The sequence below is a fragment of the Myxocyprinus asiaticus genome, chromosome 37, assembly GCF_019703515.2.
Source record: "Myxocyprinus asiaticus isolate MX2 ecotype Aquarium Trade chromosome 37, UBuf_Myxa_2, whole genome shotgun sequence".
Taxonomy (NCBI): domain Eukaryota; kingdom Metazoa; phylum Chordata; class Actinopteri; order Cypriniformes; family Catostomidae; genus Myxocyprinus; species Myxocyprinus asiaticus.
In genome coordinates this window covers 924,466-950,574 of record NC_059380.1, presented here as the reverse complement: position 1 = coordinate 950,574, position 26,109 = coordinate 924,466, and the positions used below count along the sequence as shown (strand labels likewise).

The 26,109-nt window shown below is 39.8% G+C and overlaps 1 protein-coding gene across 3 annotated transcripts in view; it reads left to right on the top strand.

Moving 5' to 3' along the window:
* The window catches only part of LOC127428083 (thrombospondin type-1 domain-containing protein 7B-like), an 82,239-nt gene that overhangs the window by 5,787 nt on the left and 50,343 nt on the right, over nt 1-26,109 (top strand). For all 3 annotated transcript variants that reach the window (XR_007895023.1, XM_051676147.1, XM_051676148.1), the window contains exon 2: nt 14,726-14,878. Coding sequence is in view for 2 of the 3 variants with exons in the window: in XM_051676147.1 (XP_051532107.1) it covers nt 14,752-14,878 (127 nt within the window). In the remaining variant the exon portion in view is untranslated. The remainder of the gene's footprint in view (nt 1-14,725; nt 14,879-26,109) is intronic.

Sequence of the window (26,109 nt, the reverse complement as noted above, 5' to 3'; positions counted from 1 at the left end):
CTGTGATTTTTCTTCACACTTTAAATGCAAGTGAAATATTGACTACATTTTAAGACATTTTCACCAAACAGACTAAAAATATGACTAAAAAAACCTGACACTGTGTTTCAATGACTATGACTTCACCCTGAAGTGTAAAGAGAACTCATCTGAGCATGAGACATACAGTATATCTGCTGTCTCTACCTGTTCAAGATTAAATTATATTTTCCACTAATGTTGAGATAGACAAAGACTAAACTTTAGTCTTCACACATGGGCTATATATCTATCTATCTATCTGTCTGTCTGTCTATCTGTCTGTTGTTCTATCTATCTATCTATCTATCTATCTATCTATCTATTCTGTCTGTCTGTCTGTTGTTTTATCTATCATTCTATCTGTCTGTCCATCCGTCCGTCTGTCTGTCTGTCTGTCTGTCTTTCTGTAGTCCTCTTCTCAATTCTTTAGTCTCCTTGTCTTCTGTTTCTTCTTTGTCACTTTTTTTTTTTTTTCTTTTCATGCTGGCTGGTCTCTCATTTTGATTGATCTGTGTTGTGATGGATTTGCCTGTGTATTCATCTATAGGGCCATGAAATATTTGTGTGTTCACTTTAAGGCACTCTGAGGGTCATGAATTTGGAATGGCTGATCGGTGCTTTGTTTGAATCTTTTGTGTTTCAGCTTGAATATAGAATGCAGTGTCCATGTGTGCCATGAGCATGTTATTCCTGTTACAAGTGCACATTAGTGACAAAAGACTGCATGAGTGTGTTCTTTGGACTGGAGTGTGATGTGAATGTTTAAAGCCTATAGCTTGATTCATAATTAATGCTATTGTCTTCATTATTTATGGGAAATTGGGGCACTCAGTAATCACAGTTGTGCTGGGGAAATTATTTTAATTGTTGTAAAATAGGAGCAGGCACACCACCAAATACACACACATACATACACATACATACACATATTTACTGTATACACATACACAATTTTCAAAAGTGGTCTTTTGAAAGTCCATCTGAAAGTTAATTTGAGTATTTTTCACCACAGCTTAGAGAGGAAGTGTTTTTATGTAGTTGCTCAAAATGTATTAGATTTAATGCTGAATGTGTTACGATGTTATGAACTAAATATGTTAAAATATTTTCAATGCTAGCTTAATGTGTATATTAATAAGTAAGCCATCTGAAGGTTGAGTTCTCCCAAAAACTCTAAATACTGGCCTCATCCACACTGCAGCTATAAGGTTGTTTAATCCTGCTCTGTACACACACAGTTCAGTCATTTATGGGAGAGACAACCGCATATTTATCAATTTCACGAAGTGTGGACAGAATTAAGAACTTGAATTAAGTTATGCTAGTCATGGCTTATAATTTGCTAAAGTTGCATTGCGTAACTTGCATTGTGAAAACGCTGTTTTCGTAAAAACACGCAATACCCTAAACATGCTAAAACACAGAAAATTAATAACAGTCTCTTAAGTATGAAGAGTTCAGAATACATTAACTTCTGAAAAGTGGCTAATACTTATTATATGCCATTATTTCAAGAGCTCTTACAACAAGGACAGTTGTAGCCTATTTAGGGGTGAAGCACCGAAGGTGTGAAGCCCTTATTGTAATTGTTAGTGTTCTTATTTTTATTCTACTTCTGCTGAAAGTCAACGGCGGCCCATAGAACCATACATAGGAAAGTTATGAAATCTGGCACACTGATATAAGACACTCTCATCTGTAGCTGATCCAAATTTGGGGTCTCTCACTCAAACCCTCTGGCGCCACCAACTGTTCAAATTTTCACTCACGTTTCGGCCTATTACTTTTGAACTGTAAGTCCTAGAAACAAATTATTTTTTAACTCTGATTCCTTGGATCATGTCCCAATTTTGCTTTGTTTTTCAGCTCCACCCACTCGATTTTCCGCCATTTATAAATTTCCAAAAAACATGCTTTTTCTAACTCCTCCTAGACCGTATGTCCGATTCGCTTGAAATATAGCACGTAACATCTAGAGACATTTATGACAAAAAGTAATGAAAAGCTTTTTGATAGATCAAACCGTTCTCCAATGAATTTAATGGCAATATACCAATAAGGATCTGAGGCTGTATCTCTTGAACACTTTGGTGTTTTGACATGGAACTTTATATATGGCATTGTGACCAAGCCCTTACAATACCATATCAATTTCATGACAGCACCACCTATTAAGCATTTGTATAACACCATAAGTAATAAAACAAATGTCTTTTGTCACCACTCTGCTTAAAATCATCACCGAAATCACTGAACTGAACTAGTTGTTAATGACTTGATCAATAGCACATGTTAGATTCTCCTGGTGTAAATCACGCAAACAGAGGTCTTCACTCATTCATATATCCCAGTGTGTTTCTCTCATCATCCCTGCGCTCTTGGGGTAACCCGTGCATGTGCTCTATTTGACAGCAACTGCTTAAAGAGACAGGTCACGCAAAAATAAATTAATAGGAATTTTCTTCTGGAACCAGACTGTTGCGCTCTATTCCATACACACATAGAATGATAATTTAGGGGATTCACTCCTGCATTTAACTTCACAGTGTGTGCGTGGCCACTGTGGTGCTATCAAAACATTGCTCTGTTTGTTTCAGCATCACGACCAACCCAACACAGTAACATTAACTCGACCAATGGCGTGAGTTTGGGGCAGAACTATCTGTTTATCCGACCAATGGAGACATAGGGAGTGTCCAGGAAATCTATTTTTATTTTAGCAATTCAGTTTGGTAACGCTAGTTGCACCAAGGATATAATTCCTTATAAGGATATATTTACCAAGGAAGAGTATATTGCAGTAACTTAACGAGACAACATGTTTCTCTCCTCTGTGTAAAACATTGATTCAGTCTGTGAAAAAGAGTCAGATAAAAAGTAAAGTACATTTCCACTCGCAATGAGACAGAGAGTAAAGCATTGCATATATCTGTGTGTTCACTTCTATTTAAACATGCAGCTCTGCTGCTCATTGCTATTCACACACGCCCCTGTCTCTATCATATCTTTAAATCTGCTAATTAACCTCATTACGAGGCTCAGCCTGTGGGGGATCCAGCATAAACCAAAGCATACACGCACACAAAAACTCCACAGCCCTCATACTAACTCCAAACAGACTCGCAGCTTCACCAGTTTAATTATGAAAAGCCCTTCATTGAATATTTAATGCTGCCGAGTCCCTCACAGACTCTCAGTGAGCAGAGGCCAAGCGGTCATTATTGTCCATATAGAGACACTGTAAATAATCTAAACAAAGCAGGACTGCAAACAACATGGCCAATGCAAACCACATAAAGCACTTAACCTCAATTCAAGCCTTCTGCAGATGTATATAGACCCTGAACGTGGAATATTACCAAAAGGTCAAACCACAAACTCTATTGACACAAACTCATGTAAAAATGTAGCCCTTGTTTGTTGCATGGCATGATTTGATGATGGAGAGTATATTAAACTCAATTTGGTAGCTTTGTACAAAGTCTTATTAGATGAGAGTTGCTAAAAATATCATTTATTTGAGAGAAGACTTCAGACTATGGATTGGACCATCAGCATGAGTCAGCGGCAACAAAAACACTCTCGTCTAGTTTGGGTAAAAGTACAGGTACGAGCATTGGGTGAGACTGTGTGCAAACTGACTGACACCCATGGGCAAGTGGTTTGAGTTTCTCCAGTCTCCAGAGCTTTTTTGATCATTTTAGCTGCACACTTGAAAGTTCCTGGTATCAGACATTCATATGAGATGGTCTTAGCATCTGGTGTGCAAACCAAAGTGGGAGTGAGAATCATTTACAGCAGACACTTCTGAAACCATGAAAAGTGACTGTGTTTGACACTCTGTTAGCTTCAGTTTGTTTACTAGAATGAACTGATTATGCAATACACTGGCAGATTTCACTCAGTTTTGAGGGGATATTGTAAAGGATTTTTTATTTTTTTTTTTTTGAAGGGAGGGTGCCAAATTGTAACTGACAGATGGATCTTTCATCACCAGCATGTGTTGGGAGTAATGCATAACAAGTATGGCTGCACGATGGCTGCAAAAAAAAAAAGTCATATTGCAATTATTTCTAAAAATATTGTGATTGCGATTTGAACTGCAAGATGATAAACAAAAAACTAAAAAGCCCACTATTCATCATCATTATTTTTGGAACCCAGTCAACTTTATTATTATTATTATTATTATTATTATCATCATCATCATTATTATACAATAGTTATACATTTCTGTAATAAAATCTTAGCTTGCATGGGACATTGCAGTGCTATCCAGTTTAACCAAAGAGTTCTAAATGGTCTAACTTTTATTTTGGCGGACAACTGCATGAGTTTTTGTGTAGCTGAATTCACAACAGCTGTATAACATGCTCCTCATTTTAATATCTCCTCCTCTTCACAAACACCAGCTGCAACAGGGTGTATTATTTGTATTTGTATATTAAATTTTAGTGGCTGAACATACTGTATTTGGCAAAAATGAAATTAAAGTGAATCTGAAGCGCTATAAATATAACACGCTCAGCGCACGTAAGCAAACGAAACCTAACTCGGTACATCTGTTATTTACTCTGAGCACGAGCGTTGTGGAGCACAGAATGCTCTGAAAACACTGTAATAATGCACTAACACAATACAGACAGGACAGAGCATATAAACTTTGAAGCGAGCAGCACAAGCAGACTATTCCCAATGCGCTCTAGGTCCTCGTGGTGGCGTAGTGACTCGCCTCAATCCTGGTGGCGGAGGACGAATCTCAGTTGCCTCCGCATCTGAGATCGTGAATCCGCGCAGCTTATCACGTGGCTTGTTGAGCGCGTTACCGCGGAGACATAGCGCGTGCGGAGGCTTCACGCTATTCTCCACGGCATCCACGCACAACTCTACACGCGCCCCACCGAGAACCACATTATAGCAACCACGAGGAGGTTACCACATGTGACTACCCTCCCTAGCAACCGGGCCAGTTGGTTGCTTAGGAGTCACTCAGCACACCCTGGATTTGAACTCGCAACTCCAGGTGTGGTAGTCAGCATCTTTATTTGCTGAGCTAGTAAAGACACTGACTATTCTATTAAATCGCAGCCTTTTGCGGTTTAATAATCGCACAAGGTCATATCATGATTTTGATTGTATTTCGATTAATTGTGCAGCCCTTATGACAAGTAGTGTGTGTTACGTAATCAGATTACTTTTTGTAAGTAATGAGTAACTCTTTTACTCCAGCACCAGGAACTCCACTAATAAACAAGTTGAAGTAATGCTGACTAATGACTTCAACAGAACCATTTAGCATTGATTAACAACCTTGAAGCTCACGATACGTTTCTCTTTAAAGGTTTTGTTAGTCATCGTAAAAATAAATTCCTCAATGCAAAAAATAAATGGGATTTTTACTTCAAAAATCAGACTGTTGCACTTAATAAATTATTAGTGGAGTTCCCGGTGAAGAACTACACTACCCATGATCCTGAAGAGGAAGATCCACCAATCAAAGAGTCCCAGCAAACAAGCAGCTCCGCCCACTCCCATGACGCACTCTGAAACTCTCAAACTACTTATATATTTGGATATATCTAAATATTGTGCTACAAACTTTTAATCAATAGTTATATATATTTTCCAGATATTTTTGTTTTTAATTTGAATGTGTCATTCACCATTGCGATTGTAGTTCACTCCCTCATGACAGTACACAGTCTTGTAATGTAGACTCTGCTGTGAATAAGATTCATAAGACCAGGAACGTGTAAGTAAATAGGGTAACTTTTGATTTCATGTAAACTTTGATGTGTGGTAACATCCTTGTATGCCAGTATCAGAAGGATTTCTACCTTATCCAGTAGTACTAACTCACAGACTAATCTATCGGGTTAACGAAGTTTGCTAAACTGAAACTTTCATAGATTAAATGAAAAACTCTTATTAAATCAAGGTTAAAGCATCAACATTTGTCTTCTGTGTTGTGTCATATGAGAGGCGGGACACTGACTTCAGCTCTCTAAGATCCCCGGCCTGTTTTTCTGCCCTCGCGGCTCAGAATAACAATGGGACTAAATGAAGAACAGATGAAAGAAAAGACAATCAAAGACAATTCAAAAACACGTTGAGTTTGTTTTAAGTGAATCTCTGTGAAACCTCCTTCCTCCCTTCGTTTCTCATGCAGAAACTCTCATTAGTCTGGCACACATGAAAACAACACTGTTTCAATCTGTGTGTAAATTAGCTCAAAGACTCTCTTACATCCCCTGTCTCTCATACTCCCTTCACTTTTCTCTCTCTCTAAGGTGATAGCACTAAACAGTTCTGTCTTCAGTTTAACCAGCCACTACATAAGCTAAAATAGGGCTGCCCCATGAGCATTAGAAAGCCAGCTTCAAAGCCCTTCAAAGTTACCAATTAAACATCTACAGACCTCATCCTCTTCATGTAGAAGACTCTAGCGGTCCTCAACCACAATGCCAATAACCAGAACAGATGTTCAAACCGGCAGCTGTGCACAACTCCTATAGAAGCTTCATTTTTATTGATTCTTTCATTTCCACTAGGGTCCATAAGTGTATGTGTGAGACTTTCCTGCCTAGCTGGACAGGTTTGGCCGTATGTAGCCACCAGATGCTCCCTGCAGCCAGTGCTTGAGACCACCACAGGGTTTGCGTCCTAATTGAATTGTAATTGACTCAGCAGCAGGAAAGGTCAGTTCGCTGACCCTGTTACCCGAACCATCCAGTGATGACTTATGTCATTGGCACTGAGATACTCCCTGTTACAGGATAAAACATGAAATTGATGCACATATGTACGGATGCACACACAGACAGGGGAAGCATGCACCCACTCATTCACAGTGATTCATTTTGACAACAATGTAATTATTGCCTAATGTATGCTGGCATCAGGGTCAGAAATTAAGGGGGGCTCGGGGTAAAAATGCCACTGAAAGTGACTAAATTGTTCCCATAATTTAAAATGTTGGGGCAAAAAATGCTCTCATAATGAATTCCTCTTTTTTTTTTTTTTTTTTTTTTTTTTTTTTTTTTTTTTTTTTTTTTTGGTAACATCTGATGTAGCTCTTAAAAGAATATACCAGGTTAAATACAAGTGAAGCTCAATCAACAGCATTTATGGCATAATATTGATTACCACAAAATGTAAATGTCGATTGAGCTGAACTTGAAGATTCCATTCTAGGTGTAGTTACTGTATGTATTTTACCCCTTTGCAACTGCTAATGAACTGGTTAAAGTATTTAACCTGAAAGGATGGCATACAGTATGTATTTGACAGTATATAGCCTAGTTAGAAAAAAAAAAACTTTGTTTGGAACAGGGTTAGGATGGGCAAGGAGGAGACGGGAAATGGACGAAGCATCAAAGTAATATTTTAATGTAAATTTAAACAAAAAGACACAAAACACAAACGCACACACGGCAGCTGCGTGTGGCTCTCTCTCTCCTGAACTGCTGCATCCGGCTGCACTTATCCCTCTCCTTGGCTGATTAGCCCAATTGGGGGCCGGCCATGTGTTGTCACGGCCCAGCCCCGCCCTCCTCCTTGTCACACTCCTCCCTCCTTTGCCTCAGGCCGGGGAACCCCCGCCATGATGTACATCCCCCCCCTTCCTTTCCGGGGGGGCATTGCCCTTCCGGCCCGCCTGCCGGCAGGCTTTCCCTGCCTTCCTCGTGACCTGGGAGAGAGACAAGGGGAGGGAAAAGGGGAGAGGGAAAGAACGAGGCGGATCGACAGTGAGAGAGATATAAAAATTGCTCGTCAGTTCCCAGACATGCCATCGCCTGGTCCTCGACCACTCCTCCACCCTCTGGCGGATGACAGCCGCTCCTCCCTGGGCGGACAGCAGTGAGTCCTCTGACCCCTGGCGGATGGAATGCCCCTCCACGTTCTGGCGGCTGGTAGTGAGCCCCTCCGCCCCTGGCAGCGGCTCCACCGCTCCAGGCGGCAGGCATTGGCGAGGACTCCACGACAGCGCATCCTTCCCTGTTTTCGGCACCAATGTAATAGGGTTAGTATGGGCGAGGAGGAGGCGGGAACCAGACGAAGCATCAAAGTAATATATTAATGTAAATTTAAACAAAAAGACACAAAACACAAATGCACACATGGCAGCTGCGTGTGGCTCTCTCTCCCGAACTGCCGCATCCGGCTGCATTTATCCCTCTCCTCGGCTGATTAGCCTGATTGAGGGCCGGCCGTGCGCACTCACGGCTCGGCCCTGCCCTCCTCTTCATCACAGGGTAAAAAACATATACTTTTTTCCTTTTGTATCAAGTTTTTTTTTCTTACCGCATTGGTTGGCATTGGTTTTGTCTTGTTATAAGCATAAATGTTACAACATTTTGTTAGATTTGTCTGAAAACAAGACACATTATCCTATGTCATTTTGATTCTCATTTGTTTGGAAACGCATTAATTTCACTAAGTTTGCGCATGACATCCACACTGGAGCGGCCTCATCTGAAAACACTCTCCTTTACTGCATGCTTTGGAAAACCATGACGTTAGAAAACTCAAAACTTTGAGATTTCAAACTTAAGTGGATTAGTGTGGATGCTGCGTTTGCGTTAATTATTAACTGATGATACTTCACACATAAGAAATGAAGCCTCAAACATTACAATATATTCTGTGTGTACACTAATGAGATCAGTGAATCAGCTCAAAGTGTCCAATGTGAACAAATATGTACTGTATGGGCATTCATTTGAATCTCGAACCAGGCACATTGTATGCTGAAAATGGAGCATCATTAACATTGTTCCAAAACAACATTAGATCTCTTTCTTTTAACAATGTAATTCAATGGCAATGTGTTAGTATTGTATGAAATTACATTGTTAACTGCCAAGCGATCCACTCCAACTACCCCACTTGAAAATGCTGGGGTATGTTGCTCTCTCTTTTTTTAATGGAACCTATGTAATTGAAAGTTAATTATCTTGATAGTGAAAATAAAATCTCAGAATCATGCAGGGACAACATCTGCGAGAGCAGTCACTGTATTAACACAAGATTAGCTCAGTTGTCCCCCAGGTTAATTACTACAGTACCATACACGTGAACGTTAAACAAAGGGTAGTCATGTTGGCATTTAGCTTGGATATGTGGATTCGCTCCACATCCGAGGCGTGAAAATTTCCAGAGTTAACCCTGAACCTCAGGCGTGCAAGACATTGTGAAGAGGTTGAATTTGAACACAGGAGTTTCATGTTATAATGGAGAAGTCTCACGAAGGCTGGCATATTGAAAATGCCATTGCATTTGTTGTGAGTGAAAAGTGAATTTCAAGGGGTGAGAAGTCCTTCAAATCCAACAGAGAATTGCTGGGAAAGTTAATGTGCTTGTTGTTATTTTTTTTATTTTTTTATTATTATTTTATCCCCTTTTCTCCCAATTTGGAATGCCCAATTCCCACTACTTAGTAGGTCCTCGTGGTGGCATGTTTACTCACCTCAATCCGGGTGGCGGAGGACAAGTCTCAGTTGCCTCCACTTCTGAGATGTCAATCCGTGCATCTTATCACGTGACTTGTTGTGCATGACACCACAGAGACTCACAGCATGTGGAGGCTCATGCTACTCTCCACGATCCACACACAACTTACCACACGCCCCATTGAGAGCGAGAACCACTAATCACGACCACGAGGAGTTTACCCCATGTGACTCTACCCTCCCTAGCAACTAGGTCAATTTAGTTGCTTAGGAGACCTGGCTGGAGTCACTCAGCACACCCTGGATTCAAACTTGTGACTCCAGGTGTGGTAGTCGGCATCAATACTCACTAAGCTACCCAGGCCCCATGTGCTTGTTGTTATTAAAGCTAAAAGCCAATGTAGGTCTAGATTCTACTTTAGGCCAGTGAATTTGCTTCAGGGTGCAGATTTCATAGGGTTTTAAAAGATTAGATTTCGATTTTAAAGTCAGAGTTAAGTGTTAGGATTCTAAATGTCTCTTGAATTTTAATGCTTTCATGCTTTTGGCTGACCTGGTCTCATAGTGAAAACGTGACTCTATGTTTGGCACTGCACAGAACACATTGTGGTCGACACCAATCATATTTGTCCTTGTTGCAAGTGAACTCATATGTAATGTAGTCTGGGTGGTTTCTTTGTCCCTGTGTAGTTTTTGTCATGGTTTTTGAGGATGAGGGCACATCCATGTTGACATCTGTCTAATTTGACTAGAGCTACTACAAAGTGACAGATGAATTTGTGTCAAAATACCACTGAGTTTGATATGACATGCCTTTGACGTCAACAACAAAAGACATAGGACACATTTTCTCGTCTCTTTCAAAAGCTGATAAGCCTATAGTCTTGTGTAACCAAATATTTAACAGGACAACAAAAGGTCTGGTGCTTATTGCAGCTTATTCTGGCCAAGAACTGCATGAGCCGTCTGACATGGAAAGTGATCAATCAGTGCTCGCTTTGTTTCTATATGCCATTTAGGGGTGGGGTTCTCTGAGGTACATTATGTAAGCGATAATGTAAAGATAAATAAATACTTAAATTGACATGAAATATTGATTTTACTTTGAAAATGTTATTATGAGTCTCCAGAAACAGCTGAAGTCCATGTCCAGTTTGCGTCAGAGTTCTGTAGGTGTTTTTTTTTTTTTTCTTTTTTGAAAATGACCGCCTGACTCCTCATTATCCAGCTTATTACAAGACTACTTTTCAAATAAATGAATGGACATGAAACACATTTTTTTATTTTGTATTTATTATTTTATTATCTTGCATGTAGAGATCACAGAGTGATATAGTGAGTAGGAAAGATGACTAGAAATACCCGAATGAGCTCTCTGAAATCACTTTATCCCCGGAACTTGGCACCTACCTAAACATTGTAGTAGACCAGGTACACCCCTTCATGGCAACGGTATTCCCTGATGGCAGTGGCCTCTTTCAGCAGGATAATGTGCCACAATGCACACATTGTTCAGGAATGGTTTGAAGAACATGACGAAGAGTTCAAGGTGTTGACTTAGTCTCCAAATTCCCCAGATCTCAATCTGATTGAGCATCTATGGGATGTGCTGGACCAACAAGTCCGATCCATGGAGGCCCCAACTCACAATCTTACAGGACTTAAAGGATCGGTTGCTAATGTCTTGGTGCCAGATACCACAGGACACCTTCAGGGGTCTTGTAGAGTCCATGCCTCGTTAATTCAAACCTCAAAGTACATAAGGGCAGACTATTTCACAGATTTAACTTTCACAGACATAAGAAAAGTTTTGCTCATGGATATCTAGTGTACTTGTTACTGCCTCAAATAAAAATCTGGATATTTTTAAAAGAATAAATGACACTAACTTTGCCAAACTTTGGCAAATCCAGTGATTGTTTTATTCCCGGAAGCTCTTGTTGGATCAACCCAGAACCTTGCAAATGCAATTTTGTTTCCAGGCAGACTGATTTAAAAACCTTTGTGTCCTTACAAATACTCAGAAGTTTGTCAAAACAGCCAATCAGATAATTTACTAGATTGAGAGAGTGTTGTTTTGCTGTCCTAATTTAACATGATTATATGGTTAGCTGCATTTTATTATTTACATTTAGCATTTATCCCGAGTCAGAACAGATCTGTGACACATTTTTGGGTCATGACCCACCAGTTGAGAATCACTAATAGAACTCTTAGTTTGTGAGGATTTATGTGTGTGTGTTTCCTGTGGGCTTAATGATGTCTGCATGCTGGAGATTAAGATAAATTATTATTTTCTTTACACCCTCTTGACCCCCCCAAAACGGCAAAGATTTCCAGGCTTAATGAAAAGGATGCACCCATTTAATCAGTCAAACAAACTATTTAATTAAACTTTTCAGCCCTACAATTTCTCAAATCACCAATCCCCCAACCCTCCACTCCAAATATGCATGTTTTAATCAGGCAGTCATTTGGATAACCCAACTTCTACTCTTTCTCTCTCTTTCTGTGTGTGCGTGTGTGAGAGAGAGAGAGAGAGAGAGAGAGAAAGAGAGAGAGAGAGAGCGCATTGGGCCCCTGTCGAAACTGATTAGTTTTGTAATTACTCAGCCTGTGCTGGGAGTCTCCGGTCAGTGCTAACAGACATGTTTAATGCTATGCGTCATTCTACAGTCCAACAATGCAACACGGGCCGGGAATGTTAAGATAACACATGCAGCACGGACAGAGAGGAGTGCTGTTAGTGATGATGTCCCTCAAGTCCCACTTCAGCTCTGGTGAGCCATTCAAACTACACAAGGCAAAAGCAGCAAACCAAACATTCAGAGAGAGGCAGATTCAGTCAGTATGAGGGTTTGTCTTCATACAAATGCTGACCGCTGAATGGAAAATCATTATGATTTATGATGAAAACTGTGTTTGTCAAGTGTGAAGTGCAGTGGGAAGAGAAAGAGGAAAATTATCTCTTAGAAACATAAGGACATAACAGAATGGAAAATTCTGCAGATAGCAGATAATGAACATGAGGTTAGTAAAGAAAGATGACTCCTTTGAAAAGCAGAAATAATATATATAATAACTATTGGCCAACCCAACAAACATTACTGGTGGGACTTTTGCCTGCACCACTAATACGTCATTCTTGGTCCGTATATTAAGGGCTCTATTTTTGTGACAGCATGCTACGTGTTATTCAATATTTGCAAGAGCGCTAAATCTAAGCGCAGTTTTCATGCCAGCCAAGTGGGCATGGTGGGAGTGTTTGCGCTATCTGTGGGTGTATGCACGCAAACTGTGGGTGTATTGTACCTGTTTGTTAAATAAGTGGCACAAAGCACAATGTTCTAATTTCCTAAGAAACAGGTAACTGCGCTAAGACGTTTCAGAATCACGTCTAATCTAAAATCAGTTCCTGCATTTGCAGTTTGGGCATTCCACCAGCAGAGCAGATAATATCAAAGAGCTATGTCAGTAGATCAGTATGATTAATAATAAAAGTAATATGTTTATTTTGTACAGCGCATTTCCAAAGCTCAATAATGCTACACAGGTATTAAACATAAAACATTAAACAGAGAAACATATAAAAAATTTACATTGCAAAACAATGAACAATGGGAGAGAAGCAAAGCATATTTCAAGCAGGTGAGACAGGGGCGAGCAGGACGAGAGCCAACAGTCCCAGAGAGGATGATAGAGAGCATATACAGCACATACATCGCGGTCGACCAGCGCAGTCGATAACACAGTCACAGAGCAGGGGATGCATTGCATACAGCCCATTTACACAACCAGATTCTTATGAATGAGCTGTCTTTATTTATATTGATGCTGCTTGACAGAAAATTGAGTATATAAGAGCACGCACATGGTGCAAAAACTGCAGAAGAACCTCAGAAATAAACTGCACTTGACCGAGCCCATTAGCGCTTTACATGTGCAATTTCGCCAAACCCACTTGCGCACTTAGTGCATGCTTCCACGAAAATACTAAATCTTCATGGCCATGCCCACTGACTTTGCACATAGGATGTATCGGATAGCGCTCTTAAAATAGGGCCCTGAATGTCACTCTGATGCCGTATTCAACTCATTTCAGAGCATTCAATTGATCCAACTCTCTTTCTCAGTTTCTCAGTTTTATCTCTGTCTCGACTCTATCACTTTCTGTCTCTCTTTCTCTCTAACTCTGCCACCAACCACACGCTCTCCCAAGCTTTTCTTCTCCTCTCTCCTAAGTAACGGATTTGACACGGTGGGAATGTGGCAGACGTAATTTAGCTGAGTGGAATCAGCAACGCTTCTTTGTGTAGTAAAACTCTCAGTGCGTCCTGTTCATCTTTTAAATGTTCTTCACAAGAAGAGCACACGCTTCATCCAGTCAACTCTAACTGTGCCAATGAATTCACTTCAACAGACTGCATGGATGCTGTTTATTTTTTTTATTTTATTTTACCTATGTAAAGGTGTTTATGTGCCTTAGAAGCAGAGGAATAAAAAGAAAGATATAAAGAGGAAAGGTTTCACAGGTTTACTGTAAATCTTTTGTGTAAATTTTCTCTGTGTCTCTCGGGAGGTGTTCTTCTCTGGCACATTCTGCATTAATTGCTTTCTCTTCCTGATTGTGCAAACAAGTTATACAAGAATCTGTGTTCCAGTGAGATACTTACAATGGAAGTCAATGGGGTCAATCTGTAAACATTAAAATACTCACTGTTTCAAAAGTATAGACACAAGACATAAACAATATGATTTTACTGTGATACAATCACTTACTAACCACATCTGTGTGAAGCTATATCCAAAATCGGGTTTACAGGCCTTTGCTGTCATGACAACAAAGTTGTAAAATTCTATATAACTTTACACAGATGCGACCCCATTGACTTCCATTGTAAGTGTCTCACTGGAACACAGATTTGTGCTTTTATTAAAGAAATGGAGGGACGAGTCGAAATTAATTTTTGTGGTAATCAACATTATGCCACAAATGGTGTCGATTGATCTCAACTTGTATTGAACCCAGAATATTCCTTTAAATCATCTGGATTTATTCCGTTTTACTGAACAGAAAGTGTGTTTTTGCGGCGGAACTTGTAATATTTCACATAGCTTTATTAAAGGCTATATTGCAAAAGATTATGTGGTTAAAATGGTGTGTAGTTTGCTCTCAGATTGTAAATAAGATGCTCTTTACTTTCTAGAGTGACACATTTAATACCAATGGATTGTGTGTATTTCTGTTGCAGGTTGAATACCAACAGACTGAGAAAGGATGGCATTTGAGAGGCATGAGATTACGTTTGTCTTCTTTCTGTGGGGTTTCCTCATCTATGCAGCACTAATGACCCCTCGCCTGAGGGCAGACGCACCAAAGAGAAGCCAGTACCTCTGGAAAACAGGTGCGTTGCCAATATTCCTCTTGCTTTTTCCTGTTGCTGCTACATTTAGACTTGATGACTGGAGGAAATCCATTTAACGCTGTTCCCAGCTTCTCTGATTACTCTTCTTCATTTATATATTTTTTTCTTAAAAGTGTAGTTCCCCCTCACAATCATCATCATTTCTCCACCCTCATGTGTTCCAAACCCAGGTAATATACTTTCAGTGTTGCTCTGTCACACTGGTCAGGATGCTCAAGCAAACAGGGGAATGTTTTGATGATGTCACAGAGTCACAGTGTTTATTCTTGTTAGGGGAAATCAGTCTGATGTCTTCCTTATAAAAGGAAAAGTTTTTTTGTTTTTTTACTAATAATGCACCGGTAAAATCTTAGTTCAAAATCTTACACACAGAGCAGTTATTTCAGGGCTTTCAGAGATGCTAAACACACAGTTTGCATGTAAGATTCCTAAAATCCATCCACGGACTGAGCCATTTCTCTGTGGTCACATCCAGCTGGAGAAGTCACATCTCGGCATTGCATAATCAAATGTGTGAATGACAGTGTCTGGTACAGTCAGTTAAAAATGTTCTCTTTGATAACAGATAACTGATCTATGAATGTTGAATATTGATCCTTGTTGTTATCACAGATCTTGGATCAGGATGTATTTATGGCAATTCTGAAATGATGGCTCATAACTGTGAGTCCATCTGTGTGTGCTTTCTGTGAAGTCAATCTTACATCCAGCTGGAGTTGCTCTGAGTATTCTTCATGTTGCCATGGCAACAATTGTTAAGTGTGAGACTGACAGCTTGATAAGAACAGAACAGAAGATTATAACTTGGCCTGTTAATGCTACACTCAAGCTACTGTGAGCTCACTTTTCAACATACTGTAATTAAAGGAACAGTTCACCCAAAAATGTAAATTCTCTCATCATTTACTCACCCTCATGCCATCCCAGATGTGTAAGACTTTCTTTCTTCTGCAGAACACAAATGAAGAACTTTGAAGCTCCAAAAAGCACATAAGGGCAAAATAAAAGTACTCCAGACTACTCCGGTGGTTTAATCCATGTCTTCTGAAGTGATATGATAGATGTGGGTGAGAAACAGATCAATATTTAAGTCATTTTTTGTCATACATTCTCCTTCCTGCCCATTAGGGGGCGATATGCACGAAGGATGTAAATCACCAAAAACAGAAGGAAAATGAGAAAGTGGAAATTGACTGAGAATTTATTGTATAAATATTGATCTGTTTCTCACCCACATCTATCATAGTCTGGAGTACTTTTATTTTGCCCTTATGTGCTTTTTGGAGCTTCAAAGTTCTGGTCACCATTCACTTGCATTGTATGGAGCTACAGAGCTGAAATATTCTTCTAAAAATCTTCATTTGTGTTCTGCAGAAGAAAGAAAGTCACACACATCTGGGATGACATGAGGGTGAATAAATCATGAGAGAATTGTCATTTTTGGGTGAACTGTCCCTTTAAGTGTTTCTCCAGGACTTGTAACAAAATATCGTTAACGTTTGTTTGTGAAGACAGACAGACAATTCAGATCAGGCTGCCATCCTCAGAGATTTACAATACTAAAATGAGCATCCTTTTATTTTGTTGGATTAATAGATGGATGGATGGATGTATGGATGTAGGCTTGGTTATCAGTCAGGGGCGTACTGGCCATAGGGAGAACGGGGACTTTTCCAGGTGGGCCGGCCGCGAAACGGGGCCGAACAAGGCCAAACGGCCTAAATAAATAACAAGCAATCAAACAAGTGAAGACACAACTTAAGAAGAAATTAGTGCTTGAAGTTTTTAACAGCATGATGTCTCAAGTATTCAAGTAAACATAAAAAAAACCCTTAAAATGACTTAAATTACTGATCTTCCAACTATTGTTTTACTAATATTAACAGCATGGCTATTAAACCTGTTTTTATAGAATAAACGTTACTATAACTACATTTTTGCAAACTGACTTTTACGTGTGTTTTATTCACTTTCACACAAATCACGACTACAACGGCTGATTATGATTTTATAACTCACACACTGCTCTGTTATGAAACACTTATACTTTAATGCTTCATTTGTAAAATGATACATTTTAACGCTTGTATAATAGACTCACCCGCATATACACACTCATTCCAGTGTGATTAGAAGTCTTCGGTTCAAGACCACTGAAGCAAGCAAGCAGAAACGGGCGACGAAAGTGTCATAGAAGTGACACGAAATGAAGTGCTTGCTTCAGAAAATGTGCTTTTGATGTTGCATATGCTTTTAGGACACTTTAGGTTAGGTTTAGGTGATAGTTTTAGGTTAGGGTGGCACATTTTACTCATTAAAACCTCCATCTTTAATTTACCTTAAACGTCGTCTGATTATGACACCATGTCACTCGCTTTTTGCGCCCCCCACTGGACATTTCACTGGGAAACTGCAGAGAAATGTGTAATAAAGCACGCAATTTCATTCTGCAAAAACGTTGCAATTATGAGATCAGGCTGAATTTACACGTCAAGTCTGACTTTTTGATAAAAGACATGTTCATAAGACATTCATAAGTCAAACAGCGTGCGTGTACCGAAATGAGAAAATAAAAAGTGATCTTTAAGATTCTCTAAATTCGTGTACTGTGTTTTCTCTCTACTTTCTTTTCCTTTTGGCCTGTTAACAAGATCAAACAGTTGCTGTCTACTAATCAAATGGTTTATATGTTGCTTGTAAAGAAATCAGAATGAGTGGTTTTGAAAGGTCATCAGTGGAGACAGATGCTTTTTGGCAGCAGTAAACTGGGGGATGTGACGAGGAGGGATATGTTCCTCTGCAGAATCGTGTGAAACACGGGCCTGTTCTTAGAGGCTCTGAAAGAGTTTTGGATCGAAGAGCAGCTCTGCAGGGCTACAGGAGTCATGATTCTTGGAATGTGAAATCGATACTGGTTTCATCATGAAGAAGTGGGTGCACTTTGGTTCTTTGTCCATGATGAAATGTTCATTTGTACACCAACAAACACAGAATGTTTGTTTCTAATTCTAAATCTGTATCTTCCTTGATTGAGCCATAAATGTCTTGTCCACCCTTGACTTTATATTCTACAGTTGGCCTGTTGTGGGAATGAGGAAAGCGTGTGGCAAAAGGAGAAACTTTGAGTTTGTATCTTAAAAGCACTCTAGCGGATTGAGAATCTAATTTTAAGTCTGTCTCCCTGGAGTTCTGTTTCTGACTGACGTCATGAGCTGGATACAGAAAATGTCTCTGTCTAACAAAACAAGAAGGTGAAAATGAACCTGTAAGAGAATGAAGAAGACTGCAGAAGTCTGAATAGAGAGGATCTGGTGCTTCAGGATTTCAAGTGGGTGAGTATACTTTCTCGTATGCCACTTAATTTAGTTTGAACATCCGAACAAGCCCAACATCACAACATTGACTCTACCAGTGATGTGAATTTTGGGGCGGAACTATCTGTTTTGTGACCAATGACAGACAGAGGTGTTCTAGCCCACAATATTGCCACCTGTGGAAAAATGTGTACTTTTCCAAAAAAAATGGGGAACATGGAAAATAGAAAGAAAAATAAGAGAAAATTAAAAAGTAGTATCATTGAACAGTTTTCAGAACCTGTCTTCTGCTTTAATGAATCAATTAAGCACCAATATCTTTAATTTTCTAAGCCCTAACATATACTTAAGCCATACATTTAGATGTATGAATGTCATTGTATCCGATAGCTATCATAATATTGGATTTATAATAAAAGTGGCCTTTATTTTAAATAAATGTAGCACTTTCAAGCACTTTTCAAGCAACGCATTTTACCCTAAACCTAACTTAACCCTTTGTTAGGTCTCAAATGGTAAAATTATATTATATTATAGTTTTAAAATGACATTTTAACTGTCCAATTATTTTGGTGTAATATGTAAAAGCACTCTTGTGAATCATTGTGCATTCTTTCCTTTTCTTACACCCATGAACAAACATACATACACGAGTAAACACGTAAACCACAATATCAAAGCAACTTTCTTTTCCTTTTGCTTTTGAAATGTCATAATCCACCAACTCCCATCCTGACGTCCCACCGACAGGCTAAAAACAGCTCCATGTCAGTGATTTAATGCACTGTCATTGCATCTGTGGGTATCGGCAAGCAATTAATCTGTCATGTGGTCTTTTGTTGCACCCAGTGGACTTGACACATTCAGACATCATAAATGCATAGATTTATTTCAGCAAAAGCAAAAAAGGTGCTGTTGAGTCATGCCGTGTAGCATACAGTATATCCAGTCTACTGCATCTGATGAGATTCTGAAGTGTGCAACCAGTAGACACTTTACAATCCCATAAGGCTACAGGAGCCGACAGATTCGAAAAGTTGAAAAATAAAAAATGAGTCTGGCGGTAAGTCAGGTGTAAGTGGCATATGTACCAAGAAACCAAGACACAACCAAGTTGTTTAACAAAACCAGAGTAAAACGTTTTCGTGGATGTTGTCAGTGGGGTCATTGACAAATGTTGATAAAATGTAGAAATCTTTTAAAAATCTAGTTTAAAACACACGGTTCGTAGAAATTTGATCTTTGTGTCTATGTTGGTTTCACAATTTTTTTTCTAAACATTTACAGCATTTTCCACAAAAAAAAAAAAAAAAACTAAATTAATGACTTTAAAATGTCATGTGGTGTAACCATCAAGTAAAAGGTATTAAAATAGTTTCCTTGCAGCTTGAATACATGAGAGTGTGTGCAACTTAATCATGAATTTAAAAAAGATAAAAAATTCAAACATATTTTTCGAGGTAAAAAAGATTTTTTACAAATACCACACATTTTTTTAGTCAAGAATATCAAGTAGTGGGTAGCTCAGCGAATATTGACGCTGACTACCACTGACTGCTCCTAAGCAACCAAATTGGCCCGGTTGCTAGGGAGGGTAGAGTCACATGGGGTAACCTCCTCATGGTCGTGATTAGTGGTTCTCGCTCTCAATGGGGCGTGTGGTAAGTTGTGTGTGGATCGTGGAGAGTAGCATGAGCCTCCACATGCTGTGAGTCTCCGTGGTGTCATGCACAACGAGTCACGTGATAAGATGCACGGATTGACGGTCTCAGAAGCGGAGGCAACTGAGACTTGTCCTCCACCACCTGGATTGAGGTGAGTAACCGCGCCACCATGAGGACCTACTAAGTAGTGGAAATTGGGCATTCCAAATTGGGAGAAAAGGGAATAAAAATAATAATATCATGTAGTTTCCTCAAGGGTTATACCAAATGACCTGAAAACAATTACCTTTTCATCAAAATGTCAAAAGAATTATATGTAATAAAAAGATTAAACGATGATTTGTTTTTCAAACTTCACACACAGTCTTGTGGGTCTCGAAAGGGAACTTTTCTGTTTTATGTTTTTTTGTCACATGACAACAAATGTATTTTTATATATAACGTATTTTAAAATAACATTGTTTTACTGCTTTTTGTTTGTTTTGTTTGTTTTGTTTTCAATAAATACTATTAAAAAGAGAATTTTGCACTACTCATCCCAACATTTCTTTTTAAAGTATAATAGCTTTTAATGAGACTTTTTGATGGTTACATCACATGACATTTTTTACTTTAAGCCCCAGAAAAAAATATCAAAATGATTTTGACCTCAGAAATGGAAAACAAATTCATCATTGCTCAAAAAGCATACAGGTCATGGGACAAAGTATGTTCAGGAATATACTGTATTTATTCTACACACCTGCATACCTACAGAACACTTGAAGTAGGTCTTTCATCAAATGCAGTAAATACTTCCCCTCCCGCTGGGGACCTTCACAATGGACTTGGAGCAAAAGAGGAATCACACCATAGAGGGAACTCTGGCTTGTGTGTCGTGGGGGTTTAATTAAATAGCATTTAAAGCAATGCCAGTGAAATGTTTTCAGCTGTGGAGGGAAATCTGTTTTGGGAATCAAAAACTTTGGGATTTAAAACTGAATACTCGCTCGAAATGTACTTTTTGATAATAAATAAAAATAGTTGAAATACAGATTCTACCAGATAAGATATCCCATATAAGCAGTTCAAACAGTATGTTGGGCTTTGTGTTGAGAAGCTTGTTAAAACAGAGTAAAACCACTCGCAGTCTGTGCTTCCGATACCCTCGAAATTACCTCGTCCTGTCTCACAGCTTTAGGTCACTCTGACAATATGGGACATAGTCCTGCTCACATCTCCGGTCCATTTCCCTCCTTCTGCCTGCTGCGTTTCCATGACAACCGCATGAGCAACTGGGAGAAAGAGGATCGACTCCCTGTGAGACACGAAAGTCAGCCTGCAAGTTGAAAACAGCTCGTCACCGATGTGAGCGAGATTGAATGTGCAAACATCTGTGTGTCTTTTCCAACAAAATGTCTTTGCACCTTAACACTAATGAAAGTTATAGAAATACTCTTTGTTATACCAACCTAATGTGCACACTGCACAGACACATATGGAAGCCACTTGTAGGTAGATTTCCCAAAAAGTGTGAACACTATGGCGCCATAAAATGTGTTTGCTCTCTTTGTTTGAGTGGGCCAACAGGTCATGAAACAAATTAAACAAATAGGATGGCATCATTAAATTGAACAATAAATACATACTAAATAAAACATACTAAATTGAACGTAAATTAATTTATACTAAACACGAAAACAGTGATAAACAGCTGCAATTATTTAAATATTTTGTTTCACAAAAGAAGATGCAGTGATTTGTACACATGGGCAGAAGTGAATCAGTGAATCGTTTATTTGAACTGGTCCATTTACATGAGCCTACTAAACAAACCGATTCACTAAAATGGACTGGACTTCCAAAAGCTACTTTTAAGCAGGATTGTTGAATTGAAATCAACCGTCCGAAAGAAACTGATTCACTTAAACGCTTTGGACTTCATGAGAAACAGATAGGACAGTGTAGGTAAGTGCGTTTGATTACTGTTTCAGTTTGTTTGGCTGCTGCATGCACGATACAATGTGACAAAAAGCAACATAGTGTTTTGTCATATTATACCATCACTTGCTGTAAAAAGTAGCACGTTACTGGAAAAGTTACACTTATTGTGAAAATAGTCCAAAACTGTTGCGTGACCAACAGCCTGTCTGAAACACGGTGAACACAGACAAGAACTCTTGGAATGCAATTGAATTAGTGGACTGGAACTAACTGTTGTATAATAGCTTTAAAAGAATCAATATAGATTTAGATGTGACTGCAGTCAAAAAGAGTTTTCAAATAGAGAAAATGTCTTCATAAGGACCTGACAAGAAGAATACTGGATGTTGATCTTCACTCTTTGGTAACTAAATAAGAAGATATGCTCAAGAAAACATCCACTCTCCAGGGATACTTCTCTTTTTTTCTGTTTTCTGTTTTTTCCCCCATAATGTCAAATTGCATCACCAACTTACAATACTTTTGAACTTACAACGAGAGCACAGACACAGAAAACACAACAATCTCTTTTGTGGTTGTGTGTGTCTCTTTCTCATATTGCTTCAGTTCAAAGCGATTATTCCCACATCTGGTGTCTTTAATCAGAATGCCAACCATCAGAATCCTGATTAGGCAGGAGATCTCTGTAGGACCGGTCTCGGCGGTGAGAGTCTTACCTGAACCCCTGCTTCACAGTAAATTGATATTTGAGCGAGGAGGATGAGCTCATGAGCTGTAATTAGCAGGCTGCAATTGGGGTTTCATGCAGGGAAGAATCACATTCGAATGATCATAGAGTTACTGGCACGCTCAGATGTGTTTTCTTCTGCTGGAGGAGCGATTTCGGCTGACCTCGGTGGTCATACAGTAATGATGTCACCCCATATGACTCTCTTTCTCTGTTACGTGGTTTTCTCTTCCCTCTGTTGTGCATTAGGTGGCATTTGGTGATGGTACTGTAGGTCTTTTTGGTGACCTCACCAGTGGTATGACGAGCACACAGCTTTTGACCTCCCTCGAGGAACAACAACGATGATGTCACCTCTCCCGTTCTCCTATCTTCCCTATATCGCATGTTCTTTTGGTCTTTTCTTATTTCTAATAGGGGAGGCCGTGGACAAATATTGCACACATTTCTTCAATCACAAATAAACTTAAATGACTAGAGTACATGTCTTGTAAAGTTCTCTCTCTGTCTGAGAAAAAGTGTGATTGTATTATTTTGTGAGACATTTGCATTTTTTTTGGATGTCCATTAATTTTCTTTTGCTTTCTAAAGTTTTGGTGCTTTTTTAATTTGAACTGTCTAGCTTTCAAACTATCAGGTGGGAGTATGAATACCTGGTTTAATGCTAATCTCTTGATAAAATGACAGATGGTAACAATGTTGCAGGTGGCTCTCATAGAGGATTTTATCTTTGCTGTTAGGTTTGGGGAAATGTAACACGAGTAACTGTCAGAAAGAATTATCATGTTAATATGGGTAGGACATATTGCTAGGATATTGGTCTTGGTGGACTAGATTTCCTATGCTGCTGTAGAGAAAGGACTTACTACTGCTAGAAAATACACAGGCATACTGAGTTAAGCATGTGGACAGGCTGCTGCTGCTCTGAAGAGCCATGTGTACTGAGTGTATGCTAGCTAGGTGTGTAAAAACAAGATTCAAGATTCAAGAGAGCTTTATTGTCACACCAGCCATATACAAGTATACAGAGGGGGTGAAATACCGTTTCTCTAAGACCCCGTGGTGCTACATACAAATTAGGACAACATGAGAAGACAGAGTGCAACATTTAAAGCACAAGTGCCACAAGGTGCTAACAAAAAACAAAAAACAACAAACAACAATAAATATACATAAGTGAAATGCAATGTGCAAGACAGCATGGAGCATGTCTTCATGTAAACATGGCAGTAGATGTTTAAAGTGGTTGTGGGTAATCAGTCCAATGGGGTAGGAGGGAGTGGTAAGGAGTTGAGCAGCCTGACAGCCTGGGGGAAAAAGCTGTTTAAGTGTCTGGTAGTAGCAGTACTGATGCTCCTGAACTGTTTTCCAGACAGCAGTAGGGCAAACAGTTCTTAGGATGGGTGTAAGGTGTCAACGATGATGCTGGACGCACTGCAGATGCAATGTTTATCAAAGCGTTCTTTTAGAGGAGGGAGGGAGACTCCAATGATCTTCTCTGCTGTCTTCACTATCCGATGTAGGGAGTTACGGTCAGAGACGCACAGGTCTTTTCAAACTCTGCTGCCTTGTGCTTTACAGAAACCTGGCTGAGTGAAGCCATTCTGGACAGTGTGTTACATCTGCCGAGCTTCCAGCTGTTCAGAGTGGATCACATTGCAGAGTTAACGGGGAAAATGAGAGGCGGCGGAACATGCTTTTACATCAGTGAAAGTTGGTGTGCAGATGTAACAACATAAAAGAAGATGTGCTGTCCTAATTTGGAACTCGCCGCAGGAGTTTTCCTCATTTATTCTGGTGAGTGTTTATATTCCTCCACAAGCGTGTGTGAGCGCTGCGCTGCAACAGCTGGCTGATCAGATCACAGACACAGAACAATAATACCCGGACTCACTTATTATAATTCTCTGTGATTTTAACAGAGCCAATCTGACCCATGAACTGCCAAAATACCGACAGCACATTGCAGAGACAGAAATATTCTGGATCACTGCTACACAACATTAAAGGATGCATATCGCTCTGTCTCTAGAGCAGCTTTGGGACTCTCTGATCAATGTCTGGTTCATCAACTTCCGACCTACAGGGAGAAACTAAAATTCAGCTAAACCTGTAGTAAGGACTGTAAAGATATGGACCAATGAAGCAGAGCTGGAGCTACAAGCCTGCTTTGACTGCACTGATTGGAGTGTTTTTGAAGCTGCAGACACCAATCTGGATGAGCTCACAGATACTGTTACATCATATACATGTTTCTGTGAGGATATGTGCATTCCTACTAGGACTTGTTTAACGTTCAACAATGAAAAAACATGGTTTACAGCAAAACTCAGGCAGCTTCATCATACCAAAGAGGATGCTAAGGGAATGGGGATAAAATATTGTACAATTAGGCCTGAAAAACACTGACAAAAGATATTAGAGTGTCTAAAAGAAGTACTTTGAAAAGCTTTCAAGTAACGACCCTTCATCAGTGTGGAGTGGCCTGAAAGACATTACTAACTACAAGACACCATCCCCCAACACTGTAGGGAATCAACAGCTGGCTGATGACCTGAATGTGTTCTATTTGGTGGCAAGATGGCACCAGTGTAGTTGTTGGCATGCCGTCGCCCCTGTCCTGTGTTACCTGTCCTGAGTCTGTTCATGTTATTCGTGTGTGTGTGTGTGTGTGTGTTTGTGTGTGTATGCACAAGGAATTATGATCGCCAAGCCCTTCTTAATATACAATCCTCTGTCATGGACTTGTGTGTTGTGATTTTTCTACACCCCCTTTTCTTCCCCTTTTCCTGTGGGTGTGTGCCATATTCCCAGCTGCTTGCTTCATCGTAAGAGATGCCACAGAAAGTGAGGAAGGATTAAGTTAGGATTAAGAGATCTTTGCACACGTCTACGGTGATTGTCGGTTCCATGTTTGGCTATCTTCATGGAGATGATGGCTGGCACAAATACATCATCCCTCGGTGTACATTGGAGCCCCAATACACCTGTCTACTGCCCATCCTACCAGATTTGGCATCATCTGCATGCGCTCCAGTGCGACCGCGAATCATCAGAAGAGGTGCCAATCTCCGAAATCTCCGATCACTGGAATATTCAAAGCCATCAAAAGCATCATTGGTTGCTGCTTCACTACAAGCTGGAAATTCCTATCTTGCTAAGATGGCTTTGGTAAATGCTAGATCTATTTCCCATAAAACATTCATCTTAAATGACTTCTTCAAATCTTATGAACTGGACTTCCTATTTGTAACAGAGACTTGGCTTCACTTTGGTGAGTTGGATCCTTTTTCTATCCCCTTTTCTCCCAATTTGGAATGCCCAATTCCCACTACTTATTAGGTCCTCGTGGTGGCGCGGTTACTCACCTCAATCCGGGTGGCAGAGGACAAGTCTCAGTTGCCTCCGCTTCTGAGACCCTCAATCCGCGCATCTTATCACGTGGCTCGTTGTGCATGACACCACGGAGACTCCGAATGTGGAGGCTCATGCTACTCTCCGCGATCCACGCACAACTTACCACGCGCCCCATTGAGAGCGAGAACCACTAATAGCAATCACGAGGAGGTTACCCCATGTGAC